Source organism: Gobio gobio (assembly GCF_949357685.1).
Source record: "Gobio gobio genome assembly, chromosome: 25".
Lineage (NCBI taxonomy): Eukaryota > Metazoa > Chordata > Actinopteri > Cypriniformes > Gobionidae > Gobio > Gobio gobio.
This window is the reverse complement of record NC_137121.1, coordinates 11,627,792-11,642,327: the sequence shown is the minus strand read 5'-3', so window position 1 is coordinate 11,642,327 and position 14,536 is coordinate 11,627,792. Positions and strand designations below refer to the sequence as shown.

General features: G+C 38.4%; 1 protein-coding gene across 6 annotated transcripts in view; it reads right to left on the bottom strand.

Moving 5' to 3' along the window:
- The window catches only part of man2a2 (mannosidase, alpha, class 2A, member 2), a 43,018-nt gene that overhangs the window by 15,050 nt on the left and 13,432 nt on the right, over positions 1–14,536 (bottom strand). For all 6 annotated transcript variants that reach the window (XM_079808724.1, XM_079808727.1, XM_079808725.1 and 3 more), the window contains exons 6-18: positions 13,083–13,254; positions 11,287–11,414; positions 11,000–11,173; positions 8,984–9,170; positions 6,832–7,009; positions 6,349–6,551; positions 3,401–3,583; positions 3,123–3,237; positions 2,974–3,041; positions 2,722–2,887; positions 2,403–2,639; positions 205–327; positions 2–116 (exon numbers count right to left, since the gene is read on the bottom strand). In XM_079808724.1, the coding sequence (XP_079664850.1) occupies positions 2–116; positions 205–327; positions 2,403–2,639; positions 2,722–2,887; positions 2,974–3,041; positions 3,123–3,237; positions 3,401–3,583; positions 6,349–6,551; positions 6,832–7,009; positions 8,984–9,170; positions 11,000–11,173; positions 11,287–11,414; positions 13,083–13,254 (2,049 nt within the window). The remainder of the gene's footprint in view (position 1; positions 117–204; positions 328–2,402; positions 2,640–2,721; positions 2,888–2,973; positions 3,042–3,122; positions 3,238–3,400; positions 3,584–6,348; positions 6,552–6,831; positions 7,010–8,983; positions 9,171–10,999; positions 11,174–11,286; positions 11,415–13,082; positions 13,255–14,536) is intronic.

The following is a 14,536-nucleotide window of genomic DNA, read 5'->3' as shown; positions in this document are numbered from 1 at the left end:
CCTGGAACATTATGAATGCGGACCGTCTGCTGGAAGTGTTGATAATGTGCCACAACCTCAGCGAAGAGAGGACCTTCCACCACACGCACTATAGGGGCTTCTCTCTGCGAATAGGGCTGAGAACGAGCAGAAAGGAAGGTGTTAATTCACCCCACGTTGTTTGATAAATTGCTTTTCACCCCAGTCAAGATTACCGGAGACTACCTTGGCATTTCCGTCCGGCAGGAAGAGATAGGCCCCGCTCTTGTCCTTGGTGGGTCGAGTTCCGTATGTGAGGAACTGAATCTGTACCCTCACCTCCTGGGGATCGTCTTTACGTCGAATGCTCTGACGGAGAAAAGAGTGTGTGTGAGAGAGAGAGTGAGTTAATCATTGTAGACTTATCTGCTGACTCAGATTCTAAAAAAGGACACAACAGCATATGTACTACAAAAATAGGGCAGGGATGCGCTTCATGTCATTTGGCAACCAATAAGAAAAAAAAAAACTAAAAGTAGACTGCTGATGTCATAGCTTGGAAACTTCCTTTTTTATTAACTTGCTATATTTGCTCAGTGGAGTTGATTTTCAGCATTCTTCAGGGCATTATTCCCTTTCCTTTCAAATATTTTCAATATTTTCTAGTGATGCACAATTCTGGCTGATACCATCAAGCTGATAATTATCGTTACAATTATTATTATAATTCATATTATGGCCGATATAAATATTCAGTACTGGATATTCATAGTGAGATTTGCTAAAGATTACATTTAACAGCGTTAATGCACAATTAAGGGCCCTATTTTAATGATCTGAGCGCATTGTCTGAAGCACATGGCGCAGGTGCACTTAGGGCGTGTTCGAATCCACTTTTGCTAGTTAAAGACGGGAAAAACGGTTGCTGCATCAGGCGCATGGTCCAAAAGGGTTGTCCCTAGTCTCTTAATGAGTAATGGGTGTGTTTTGGGCGTAATATGAAATAAACCAATCACAGTCTCATCTCCCATTCCCTTTAAAAGCCAGTTGCGCTTGCACCATGACGGATTCGCTATTTACATGGCGGAAAGACTGAACGCTTCTCCAGAGAGGAATCCTTTTATTTTTAATATTACCATTTTTTTGTGTGCTGCTGCGTGTACACCCTGTGTGTGTAATAAGCAGAGTGTACGCACGTGCCCCCACCTAAAGACGCATATTACTAACACAGCCTTTAAATAACACATCAAATACTGCGCTATTGACTTAAGACCAGGATCTTGTTGGTCAATGGCGCAGTCGTTTTCAGTCGCCTCAAAATAGCAACACGCCAATAATGCGCCTGAACACACCTTGTTTTCAGACCAGCATGCCCATTGGCGAACAGATGGGTTTGCTATTTAAACAACGTGGTGCTGGATGTGAAAATGATAACTGTCGGGCTGAAACTAGCCAAAAAACGTTGTGCACCAGGTGTAGGATAGGGCCCTTAATATCCAATATCAGCTGATATATATACACACCATATAGACCAGTGGTCTCAAACTCGCGGCCCGCAGGATGATATTTTGTGGCTCCCTTCTTGACATCAAAGTTTAGTGTTAGTGCGGCCCGCGCGTTGCTCTGAAAAGCACATTTTTGCTGAGTTGTTGCGTGCATAATGTTACATTATTTAATTTCTATAGGCTATATTTAGTTCAAATACAGAGGAACAGTTCATGTTCAGAAGAAACATTCATGTTGAAGAACTGTTAATAATAAAAATTGAGAAGATTGGATCAGTTGTGCTACTTTTTTTGGAATACTTTAAACACTTTTATGTGTAATTCCAGAGTCTACCCCCAGGTAAAATGAGTTTGAGACCCCTGCTTTAAACACTTTTTATGTGTAATTCCAGAGTCTACCCCCAGGTAAAATGAGTTTGAGACCCCTGCTTTAAACACTTTTTATGTGTAATCCTTGATGCGGCCCAGCCTGACCCAGAGTCTACCTCCAGCGGCCCCCAGGTAAAATGAGTTTGAGACCTCTGATATAGACTGATGTCAATAAATAAAAAATCTCTAATATTGGCTGATAACTAATTCTATACTATTTAGCCAAAATAAATAAAAAATACAACTGTAATGAATCATTTTAAATGCTATAAGTGAATTTAGGCTTCACAACATAAATGTACGGTATATAAAAGAAAATGTGGGAAATGAGCATGCGCAAATATATAATGTCAGCTATATATATATATAGACTGATGTCGAAATTAAACATTTCTAATATTAGAAGATAACCTATATCTTGGACATCCCCGTTTATGTAAATTCACTAAGAATTAATTGTGCCATTGACTCAATCAATGCGTATTCTGTCCGTGTGGATTTAGCAGTTGATTCTCCCTTTACTTCCTGCAAGGTAAAACAAAGGCAATGCATAAAAAAAAATAATCTCACCTCCAACAGGCCTGTGGTTCCAGAGAAGCCTAGAGTGAGAGCCTGGCTCTGGATGTAGAACGGTTGGGCGTCTACCGTTTGCGATCGCACGGGCAGAGGATCCAAACCTCGTATGCTCTGACCCCGCCCCGGTATCCTAAGCAGCGTATCAGAGCGCAGGGTCATGGGCGAGTCAGCAGAGTCGTACAGGTGGAAGACGGCCAATCCCAGAGCGGGGAGGCGGGCCATGAAAGAGGCCTGAAGGAAGAAACAAGCATATAGGTTGAGGCTACATTTATGTGAGATGCTTCCAAGGAAAAAAAGACACAATTGGACGCACCAGGTAAACCTCTCCACTCATCTCAACGGCGGACATCCACTGTGCGCTGAGTTGAACCGGTAACGTTTGCCCGTCTTCTGTGAGCACCCTCACTCTTGCCGAATTCACCAGAACGGTGACCACACACAGACGCTCCTGCTCGACAGGGTTAAACAGCACTAGATACCTGAGGAGGAGGAAGGACGAAAATCATATCAGCACACAGAACAAAATGACCACATTTGAGACATTCAAGATCTGTTGATCTGTCACCTGGGAGAAGATTCCAGCTCAATAAGTGTCCGCTGCGGGAGAGAATCCTGTGTGGCACGTCTATCGTCCTACGTTCACATGAACAGAGGTCAAAGGTCAAACTCTTAAACACACTTGCTGATTTTAGAAAAACCAACACCGCTCCTCACCGTCTCTAAGAAAGGCTCCGTTTGGTAGAAGCGATAAATGTCTTTATTTTTTATCACCAGGAAGTGTGCAGCATTAATGATCACTCGTTTCAGACCGACCAGAGAACGTAATAGCCTGCAGAGAGGAAAAGAATCGAATCAAGAACCGCTTACAAATCTAAAGGCGGAAAATGGCCCATCAAAGATATCACAAATATCACCCTGAGAGACTTTCTTCGATTTCTAAACGTCCTCAATCAGTTAATGAGGATCAAATCTGCTAGCTTTTATCCAGAGACCTGTTTCCATAGTCGATGACAACAGCCTCCTTGGCGGTGCCCGTGATGGCATCATGGTGCTGGAACAGCCCTATGTTGCGCCTGGCGTCGGTCAGGAGGGAGTAATCTGAAATGGGGTAACGGCCTTCCATGCCCGCACGTCTCACATGAGCCACCGCCAAACTGTAGAGAATTTCTGCCCCTCTACAAGAAACAAAGACAAACACAAACCCAAACAAACATTCAGTCTTAAAATGCAATGGTGCATGACACTTGACAAGCTGACAAACCAATGAAAATAGAATTGAAAAAGCAAGTAATGACAATAATGACGTGCTCAATTCAGGAGAAAAACTTTCACCCAGGTGGAGAATAACTATTTAAATTATTCCCCAGTAATACCGCAGAGAACAGGCCATTATTCAAAGCATAATTGAATCTCTGGCAAATAAAACCAGACGCTTTCCAAAGTTGCTAAAATAATGGATTCAATTCAGATATCCTCAACAGCAGTTTGTTAGTGCACATTTAAATGTTGCCAATTAAAACATTAAAAGGCTTCCACAAAACCTTGTTAGCAACATTTTTGACTGAAAGCTGCTTGTTGAATTGTTAACAATGTGTTAAATAACAGCTTTATGTAAAAATGCTCTTCAATCCCAGCTTAATTTATAGACAATTATAAACAAACCATTTGTAGTTTGATTCTGTGAAACATTAAACACTATCCACTGATTAAAATTACATTTTGATAAAATGTTGGCCAATGGGGATAAATACATAATTATGTTCCATGTTATAGCCAAAAACCAAAAAATAGCCACAATTAATAATACTTTTTTTATATAAAATAAAACTAAATTATAATTTAAATGATTAAATATTTTATTACATTAATATTAATTACATATTTTAAATTCAATTCAAATAAAACAATAAAACTACAAATCAAATCATTTTAAATGCTACAAGTGTTGTTAAATTATTCATGTTTAAAAATTAATAAGTGGCTTTAGAAGACTAGTTTTCAATTAAAAATAAAACACTAAAGACTGCAATACAGTCATCTTAAATGCTACAAGTGAATTTAGGCATCACAACATTATAATGTACAATTAAAAATGCATATTAATATTAGATTTTCTAAAGATTACATTTAACAGTGTGATAAAATCATTAGTGTTTTTAACAGAATAACGTTAAGTGAGCATTAGATGATGGCAAATGTGATCTACATGTAAAAATTGGGAAATGAGCATGCACAATTAAATATCGTCCGATATCAATAAATGTAAAAAATATATATACACTCACCGGCCACTTTACTAGATACACCTGTTTAACTGCTTGTTAACACAATTATCTAATCAGCCAATCACATGGCAGCAACTGAATGCATTTAGGCATGTAGACAGGAGCTGCGTCCGAAACCTGGGAGATGCTGCCTTCGGAGGACACATTTCATGGCAGGAAGGCATCAAGGCACGTCCGAATCTAATGTTAGCTCCACTTCCTGTCTTCAGAGAGACCTTCATCTGATCGATTTTTGAAGGTAGCATATTTGTATCCTTCGCTGCTTTTGATATCCCACAATCATGTGCTTTCCATTCTGTGACAGTTGAGCAGGGGAAAAAAAAAAAGGCGTCCGAAAGTTGCGTTTGCTGGTCAGTTTGTGTGTAAATATACGTTTTTTACCAACATTTTCCACTTCTGATGTCATTTCTAGAGAGAAATTACTAATGTAGTAATTAAATATTTGTGTAGTTCTCACCAAAGCTCTCTCTATTTTGCTGTAGATCATTAAACGGTTACACTGCCTAAGAAGTCTGTCCTAAATTAGTTTTCGTGAGGTGCCTTCATGCACAAACGCTGCATTTGTCAGATAAGGCAATGAGTCAGCTGCCTAGGTTTTTGGACGAAGCCATGGTCAAGAAATCTGCTGAAGTTCAAACTGAGCATCAGAATGGGGAAGTACGGAGCCCCGCACATGACATGCAAGAAGAAGAAAAAAGTCAATCGTGCGCACAATTTGCTAATTCATTCCCGAAAGGCTGGTCTGAATATTTCAGAAACTGCTTGTGGGCAAAAATACCTTGATGTCAGAGGAGAATAGCTAGACTGGTTGGAGCTAATAGAATGGCAACAGTAACTCAAATAACCACTCGATACAATCAACGTCTGCAGAAGAGCATCTCTGAATGCACAACACGTCAAGCCTTAAAGCAGATGAGCTACAGCAGCAGATCATCACACCTGTGCCACTCCTGTCAGCTAAGAACAGGAAACTGAGGCTACGGCACACCAAAATTGGGCAATAGAAGATTGAGAAAACATTGCCTGGTCTGATGCAACGTTCAGATGGTATGGTCAGTATTTGGCGAAAAAAAGCATGCACGCTTGGATCCATCCTGCCTTGTATTAATTAAATGTCCAAGCTGCTGATGGTGGTGTAATGGTGTGGGGGGTACTTTCTTGGCACACTTTGAGCCCCTTAATACCAACTGAGCATTGTGTAAACACCACAGCCTACATGAATCTTGTTGCGGATGTCAATCCTCCAAGTTTCAGCAGGATAACACGCCATGTCACAAAGGTCAAATCATCTCAAACTGGTTTCTTGAAGATGACTGAGTTCACTAAACCCAAAAGGCCTCAGTCACCACATCTCAATCCAAAAGAGCACCTTTGGGATGTGGTGGAACAGGGGTTTCGCGTTATGGATGTGCAGCCGACCAAATCTGAGTGATACCATCGTGTCAATATGGACCAAATTCTCTGAGGCACCTTGTTGAATCAATGCCATGAAGAATTAAGGCAGTTCTGAAGGCAAAAGTGGATCCAACTCGGTACTAGCAAGGTGTACCTAATAAAGTGGCCGGTGAGTGTATATAAGCTACTAACTATAGTACCGATATAGCATGCATCCCTAGCTAATTCATCTATTACAGTTGGATGTTTCTCTGACTAACCGTAGGTGAGACTCTAACACACGGTCCAGGTTTTTATAGAAGGGACGTGAGGTGTAGTATCCACTCCAGTAATGGTCCTCTCTATCCGCATAGGCAAAGAAGTCTCCGCTCAGCACAGGGTAATCGGGTGGTCTCGTCCCCTGGGCAACTCCTTTAGCCTTGTACACCGCATTAAAGTAGTCTGTCAGCGTTGCAAACTGGGCCTGAGAACACAGAGATTTGCGTTTAGGGCAATTCCAATTAATTCAGCATTTTCCAAAATCAAAAACATCCTCAATCTTTTCTTCACTCACAAACAAGTTAAATTATTCATTTAAATTATTCCTAGTTCAATGCTGAGTTAGAGCTGTGTTTGTTTACAAAAAACTATATTTTTGACACTGCAGCGATAGATCTAGACCTAATTAAAGCATCCTCATGACAAACATACAGAGAGTTATTGTAGTTTTGCATCGATAGATAGGTCAGAGCCTGTAAACGTACCTTTACATGCATTTCTGGGTGGGAGTTCATGTAATCAAACAGTTTCTGGTAGTTCAAGTACTGCTGGTCCCACTCTAATGCTTTATCGTAGCGGAAGTCGTCCCCCAGAGGAATCAGCAACACTTTACTACGAAACAGCTTGGATTTTTTACGGTATTGATCAAGCAGAACCCCAGCTCTGAAACAGAAAATGTCAAATATGAAGTAAATCCACTGGATTGTTTTTTTAATGAAAACTATCAACGATTAAAAAACAATTAAAGCATTAAATAGAGAACAAGTTTGGGCTCAGTACATTTAAAAAACAAAAACAAAAAAAAGGTATACTTTTATTCAACAAGGATGCATTGAATTGTTCAAAAGGGACAGTAAAGGCATGTATAATGTAATACAAGATTCCTATTTCTAATAAATGCAGTTCTTTTAAACATTTTATTCATCAAAGAATTATGAAAAAAGTGTATGACAGTTTCCACAAAAATATTAAGCAGCACAACTGTTTTTAACATTGAAAATAATAAGAAAAGTATCCGCATGTTAGAATGATTTGTGAACATGTGACACTGAAAACTGGAGTAGTGATGGTGAAAATTCAGTTATTTTAAATTGTAATAATATTTCACAATATTACTGTTTTTACTGTATTTACTGTATTTTTGATCCAATAAATGCAGCATTGTTGTTTAAAATTCTCTTAAAAACAAAGATTCTTACAGATGGTAGTGTATCACCCAATGGGTCAATGACAAATAAGGTTTTTAAGATAAATAAAATAATAATTTTAAGCAAAAAACATGTATGGACAGCATTAATTCATTATTAAACAAGATTTTACCAGCCAGAAAATGTCAGGTGGTGCGACCATATATTAATTTAAAATAATATACAATATACATATGAATCATTGTAGTGGGGCGGCAGTGGCTTAGTGGTTCATGTAGTTTGTCTACAAACCGGAAGGTTGGTGGTTCAATCCCCGGTTCCACCTGACCAAGACACCTAACCCCAGCTGCTCCCGACAAACTGGATGGCACCTTGCATGGCTGACACCGTCGTTGGTGTATGAATGAGTGAATGGGTGAATGTGAGGCAATATGTAAAGTGTTTTGGGTGGCCATGGGTCTTTTGAAAGCGCTTCATAAATGCAGTCCATTTACCATTTAAAATGCATATCACATGGTAAATTCCCTTTCCATTTCTTTATGTATTGCCCTTTTAGTCCAACTCATAGAAACGGACACTTTTCTATGTGTTCAAACACCCAATTTTCCATAAGGAGTTTTTATGTTTTGTTTTTAACTGTAAAAATTATTTGTATACATTATATAACGGATTACATTATATATTTCTTATATTTCTTACTTCATTTTGCTATTGCAGTTTTATGTCGGTCGCCCTCCCTGACATTTGGAGAAGTACATTTTTCGGACAAACGTTTTTTAAGTAATAGAATAGTTTTGAAATAGGACTGATACACTATTTCCCCTCATTTAAAATCATGCCAAATTATTTGATTAAGAATTTTATTGAGAAAATTAACCTTTTTATTGCAGTTTTGTTTTCTGCTTGTACGTTCGGACGGTCGCACCACCTGACATTTTTGGTCTTTCAAACAAAGTAAATTGAATTTCAAAAAAATGCAAAGTTTTTCTTATAAAGGAAACATTGTAGATCAATTTGATATGACATGTATTTATTAAAAATCTTTTTAGGAAAATAATGAATTCAGACAAATGTATTATCATTATATTATAGTTTTCATCTTAGCAGTTCAATTTGTAGTCATACCAAAAGGAAGACAACATGGTTGATCATTTGGGAGGAAATGACTCATGAAGCTAAAAGTGTACCCATAAAACCCTTTGCCTATTCAGTAAACCTCAAAGACCTCTGAAGTGTAAGGACAGGTGCATACTAATTGCTACAAGCTTGTTAATATCCTGGTTTTCTTCTGTGGAGCGAGAGAGAGCGTGATTTGGGTTTGAGCCCAGTTCAAGCACAACCCATATAAATACAGCTGACGCCAGCTGGGTGATGGACAAATGAATTTTGTTGGCTAACACAGGAAATTAACCCACATTCATTCTTTGGCTAAACTCCCCCGAATCAAATGAATTCCCAGGTTTCATATTAATCAGCCCTACAGCCTCACCTCTCGGCCACGTTGGCATCTGTTATGGCGCGGGGCGGCACCTTCCAGGGGCAGTTGACTCGACTGCCCGGCAGCCTCTTGAAATCAAACTGGCAGCAAATCTTCGGGTCTGGGCCACACGTGTGAGGCACGTCGTAGCTGTAAAACGGCATCATGTGGCAGAACATGTCTGTGCTCGATTCTATATCTGTAGATAAAAAATAAATAAATAAACTCAGATGTGTAGGTCTCAAAGCCACTGAGATGGGTTGGCAAGACTCGCTGGCAAAGCTTTCAAAAATGGTTGCCAAGGATTTGTGTTTTCCTAAACCTTCATTAGACATTTCAAATGCCATTTCATGCATTCTGACTCACTGTTAAAGAGTTGGATTCTCATTCTAAACACGGCCAAAATGTTAAAAAAAATTAGTTTGATGTATGACGCAGTATTTCTGTGCCAAATACACTCTTTCAGGATTCGAATAAGTTTCAGAAGGTTTTTTTTTTTTTTTTTCAGGTATGGCCCTGTATGACGTCAAAGGGCGGAATTCCTTATATGGGCACTTCTCCCAGAAGTTCGGATTAGACCAGGTTGGTTAGTTTTTAGACCAATAAATCAACAATGTCACTAAAGAAGTGTGTTTTTGGTTGTGAGGGAAAGAGAACCTTGTTCAGCTTCCCAAATAACCCAGCATTAAGGGAACATTGGATGCAGTTTGTTTTTCCAGAGTAGCAACGGAGTTCTGCAAGTGTTTGTTCCCGGTCATGAGTCAAAACCGCAGGTGGTGAGTGAAACTGCATCAAATGTCTATGTTTTAATGGTCATAAGCGCATATAATGTAAACAACATGAATGTATAGTGGATCGAAAGCTATCCAGGGATCATAACTCCATGAGTTCGGCTGTTTTCGGAAAGAATCGGTACAGCGTATTTGTCTTTTATAAATATGATAAAACTAAAAACTCTTTGGAGATATGAAGGATGAAATACTACTCAATAGGTACACAAGATTAACATGAGTGTGTGTTATGTACCCACATGTAGATAATGATTACAAATGCTATATTCTAGTTATAGATTATTATATATAGAAGATTTTTAAATTTTTTGAAGAAACGTGAGTGGTACTTGTGTAACTGCTCAGAGCAGGATCCGAACCGCCCTCTCTGGCATGTAAGATGGGCACGTTAACTAAACTAGGACACTAAAGTCCGCAGTCTCAAGCGTCAGTCGCTAGTACGCCTCTTGAGATCAGGGGAGTGAGGTTTACCTGCACAGCTTTATACTAACTGGCCTCCATTACACTCACCCCCCTAAACCTCACTCACATCCGGGTCACGACACCAAAAAGAACCAGTTGAACTCGACCCCCTCCGAGCGGGATCTGAACCGCCGTCTCTGGCATGGGAGGTGAGCACGTTAACTAGGACACTAAAGACTGCATTCTCTAGCGTCAGCCGCTAGTGCCAGGGAAGTGAGGTTTACACACACAGCTTTTTACTAGCTGGCCTCTCTTACGCTAACTCATGCAAAACACACTGCCATGATGCTGGGTTAGTTGCTAAGGTGTTGCTAGGCACTTCCTAAGGTGCATATTGCTATACCGTTTCTAGGGCGTTGCTAAGCAGATAACTGGCCCAAGTCAAGAGCACATCCCCAAAGTCTCTCCAGATATGGCTTTGGTCTATTCAAAGAGAGTCTAATGGATTTTTTTGAAGTATCATTCATGTCAGTAGCATATAATTGTCAATGATCAAGCAAGTTGTTGACTAGTTGTTGTTTTTAAATATTGTCTTGCCAACTAACTGAAATAAATTAAGTTGGAGTACTAAAATGACTAAAACTGAAAAAAAAAAATCAATTAAAGCAATAGAAAAACTAAAAAAACGACAAAAGCATATAATAAAATTACTCAAATAGAATCTGAAAATAAAAAATAACACTGCTAATAAGGTAACTTCATTCATTTTACCTGTATTAATTTGATTTTGCGTGGATTAAATATCAATGCATGTTTTGTATTTGCAGTCGTTTACCCCAGGCCTGCCTCCACATGAACTCAAGGCTCCGTGTGGCAGAAAAGTGCTTCTTGATGGAGTAATGGACCCTCTGGATCAGCATGCTGGTCATGTTCGCCCGTTTCAGTAGGTAAGGCATCGTGGCGCTGTGCCCGAACGGATCAACGGCCCAGGCTGAGCGAGGGATCACACCTGCAGTAACACACCAATTAAAATATTCCACTTTTAGGATCAAACCCGCATCTCCCATATCTAGAGCAAATGCCTTAACCACTAAGCCACACCACCCGAAAAAACAATCATACCCAGATTTCTCTCCAGCCACTGATGTCCTTCAATAAGCTGATCGATCATGGCGAAATAGTGAGCGGTGGCTTCATCCGTCATGACCCAGCCTCCCGTCACCATCTCGAGCTGTCCGCCGAGGATCAGCCTGAAAGAAAAAAGGTTTAAGGAGGATTCTTAAAACTCAAAGCACAGATCGCAAGACGAGGTGAGGAAATCCACAACATTAGATCAGGCTATATAAGGAGCATCTCGCATGTAACCACACGCAGATGGACTAATTAACCTTAAGCAGATTACAGAGTTAAGAAGATGAACTGAACAAGAATGGGTGCGCGGGACCGTATCAACACAACATTGCAGAGACACATTTTTCATTCGACTATTGCAGCTCAATCAAAAATGTATGACAGGTACACTACCGTTCGAAATTTTGGGGTCATATTTTTTTAATCGTTTTTTAATGTTTTTAAAAGTCAAGTCAAGTCAAGTCAACTTTATTTATATAGCGCTTTTAACAATGTAGATTGTTTCAAAGCAGCTTTACAGTGTTAAACAGGAAAATAATGCAGCATAATTTTATTCAGCTGTATAGCCATTCTGGAAAAATTTCAAGTATCATACAGTGACAGTGTGGGCTTTAGATCAATAATTTGATCAGTAATTTAGTTTAAATGGTTAATTTAGTTTATTATTTAGATGTATTTCGATGTTTAGTTGAAAAATTTAATCTTACACTCATCAAGGCTGCATTTATTTGATCAAAAAATGCAGTAAAAACTAATATTGTGAAATATTATTTCAATTTAAAATTTCTGTTTTCTATTTTAATATACAGTACCGGTCAAAGGTTTGGACATTACTATTGGAACATTACTATTTTTAATGTTTTTGAAAGAAGTCTCTTATGCTCATCAAGGCTGCATTTATTTGATTAAAAATACAAAACAAAAATAATTAAATGTATAAAAAAAATTATATATATATATAATATAATATAATAATATATATAATATATAATTTTTATATACTTTAAAATATGATTTATTCCAGTGATTTAAAGCTGAATTTTCAGCATCATTACTCCAGTCTTCAGTGTCACATGATCCTTCAGAAATCATTCTAATGTGCTGATTTATTATCAATGTTGGAAACTTTGTTGATCTTTTTTTTTTTAGGATTCTTTGATGAATATAACGTTAAAAAATGACCAGCATTTATTTAAAATAGAAATCTTTTACAATATACACTACCGTTCAAAAGTTTGGGGTGAGTGTTATTTTTTTAAAGAAATTAATATTATTCAGCAAGGATGTGTTAAATTGAAAAAAGTAATAGTAAAGATTTATATTGTTAGAAAATATTTATATTTTGAATAAATGCTGTTGTTTTTAACTTTTTATTCATCAATGAATCATGAAAAAAGGATCACAGGTTCCAAAAAATATTAAGCAGCAACTGTTTCCAACTGACTGATAATAAATCAGCATATAATTATGATTTCTGAAGGATCGTGTGACACTGAAGACTGGAGTAATGATGCTGAAAATACAGCTTTGCATCATAGAAATAAATTATATTTTTATATATATTAAAATGGAAAACCATTTTTTTATTGTAATAATATTTCACAATATTACTGTTTTTTTCTGTATTGTTGACCAAATAAATGCAGGCTCGATGAGAATAAGAAGCTTTTCAAAAACATTAAAAATCATTTCAGAAGATAATTACATTTTAATAATAGATTACAAAGACAACATTAGAAAAAACAGTGTAAAGAATGTTTATTTATAAACAAATTTAAATGACTCACTTGCGCATTGCCTCTTGTTTATGTTCATCCGCACTTTCCCACCATTTGGCGAAGAATGATATTTCCGACCAAATGAACTTCCGACGAGGATCTTCCGCCAGCTTCACCACCATGTTGTTGAAGATATGCTGGGTCTGGTCATTGTAGTACTTGTCAAATGTTTTGATCCATCCTGTCGCAAAAGAAGTGCAGCATGAAATCACAGTTCAAATCCTCCAAGGAGAGCATACCGATCTGATGTAGTCCCGCCACCCCAGAATGAAGTGACAGCAGAATCTGTGCTAAAAACGAATGCTCTTTTGATAACACACACAGAAGAAAGCAGCCGTTTGGCAGCACTTTATTCCCCAAAGAACAACCTGTTCAGCATTCAGAGGCACTGCTGATCTTTGTGTCTGACACGGAGAATGTCCGAAAGACATTGAGAATTGCGGAAAATTGAATGAAATATATTGGAACGCTTTCAGTATTACACAATGTGCATTACACAAGCATCACCACAAAGACCAGTGACACATTACAGACTCCAATAAAACAACAGGGAATCGGGTCACTGACTTTAAAGTATTAGATTCAGCACTACAGTTATTTCAATAATAACGCTGCAAAAAAAAAGCCAACTGCAGGGGTTCGCAAGCATATTTGTTAACGTATCTGTCCTGTGGGTGATGTTGAAACTCATTGTGTTTTTCTAAAGGTGCTTCACAAATTGTGCCAACGCTGCAAAACGCAAGCCAAGCAACTGACCCACTTTACCTGCACGGCTCTGGCGGATACACATAGGTGTTAGACTGAGGATGCTGCATCAACAACTCAAATAAAATTAATGCATCCACTTAAGGGCTGTGGGTGAAAACTTTATGGGAGAGATTGAAATTTTACATTTTTAGATTGCTTAAAGTAATTTAAACTTCAAAAAAAGAACGAAAATGATCATAAAATGTGACCCTGGACCACAAAACCAGTCATAAGTCGCACGGTTATATATTTGTGGCAATAGCCAACAATACATTGTATGGGTCAAAATTATCTTCTTTTTTTTAATGCCAAAAATCATTAGGATATTGAGTTAAGATCTAGCCTGGATGCCAGCCGAATTTTGCCCCGCCCACAACCTTTGAGTTCGGGAAGTTCGGTCTGGACTTAATCCGTTGTGGAGCAACTATGCTCGAACCAGAGCTGATCGGACCAATCAAATTGTCAGGGCGGGCTTTATACGATGATAGACAGATGATCAACAGTACCGTAATCATCCACGTCACCAAAGAGCGCTTGGGTTGAATTCGTTCTAATCCTAAATGGAGAACTTGTTCGTATATGCATCACCTTTACTATTTCTCTCAGAAATGATGATCGTGTTGGTAAGTCCCCCTTGTAACCTTAAATTCTTTTACAACACCGGCAAAGATCGTTTACACTCCTCTTCTTCTTCTACTTCTTCCAGCGTACGCGCA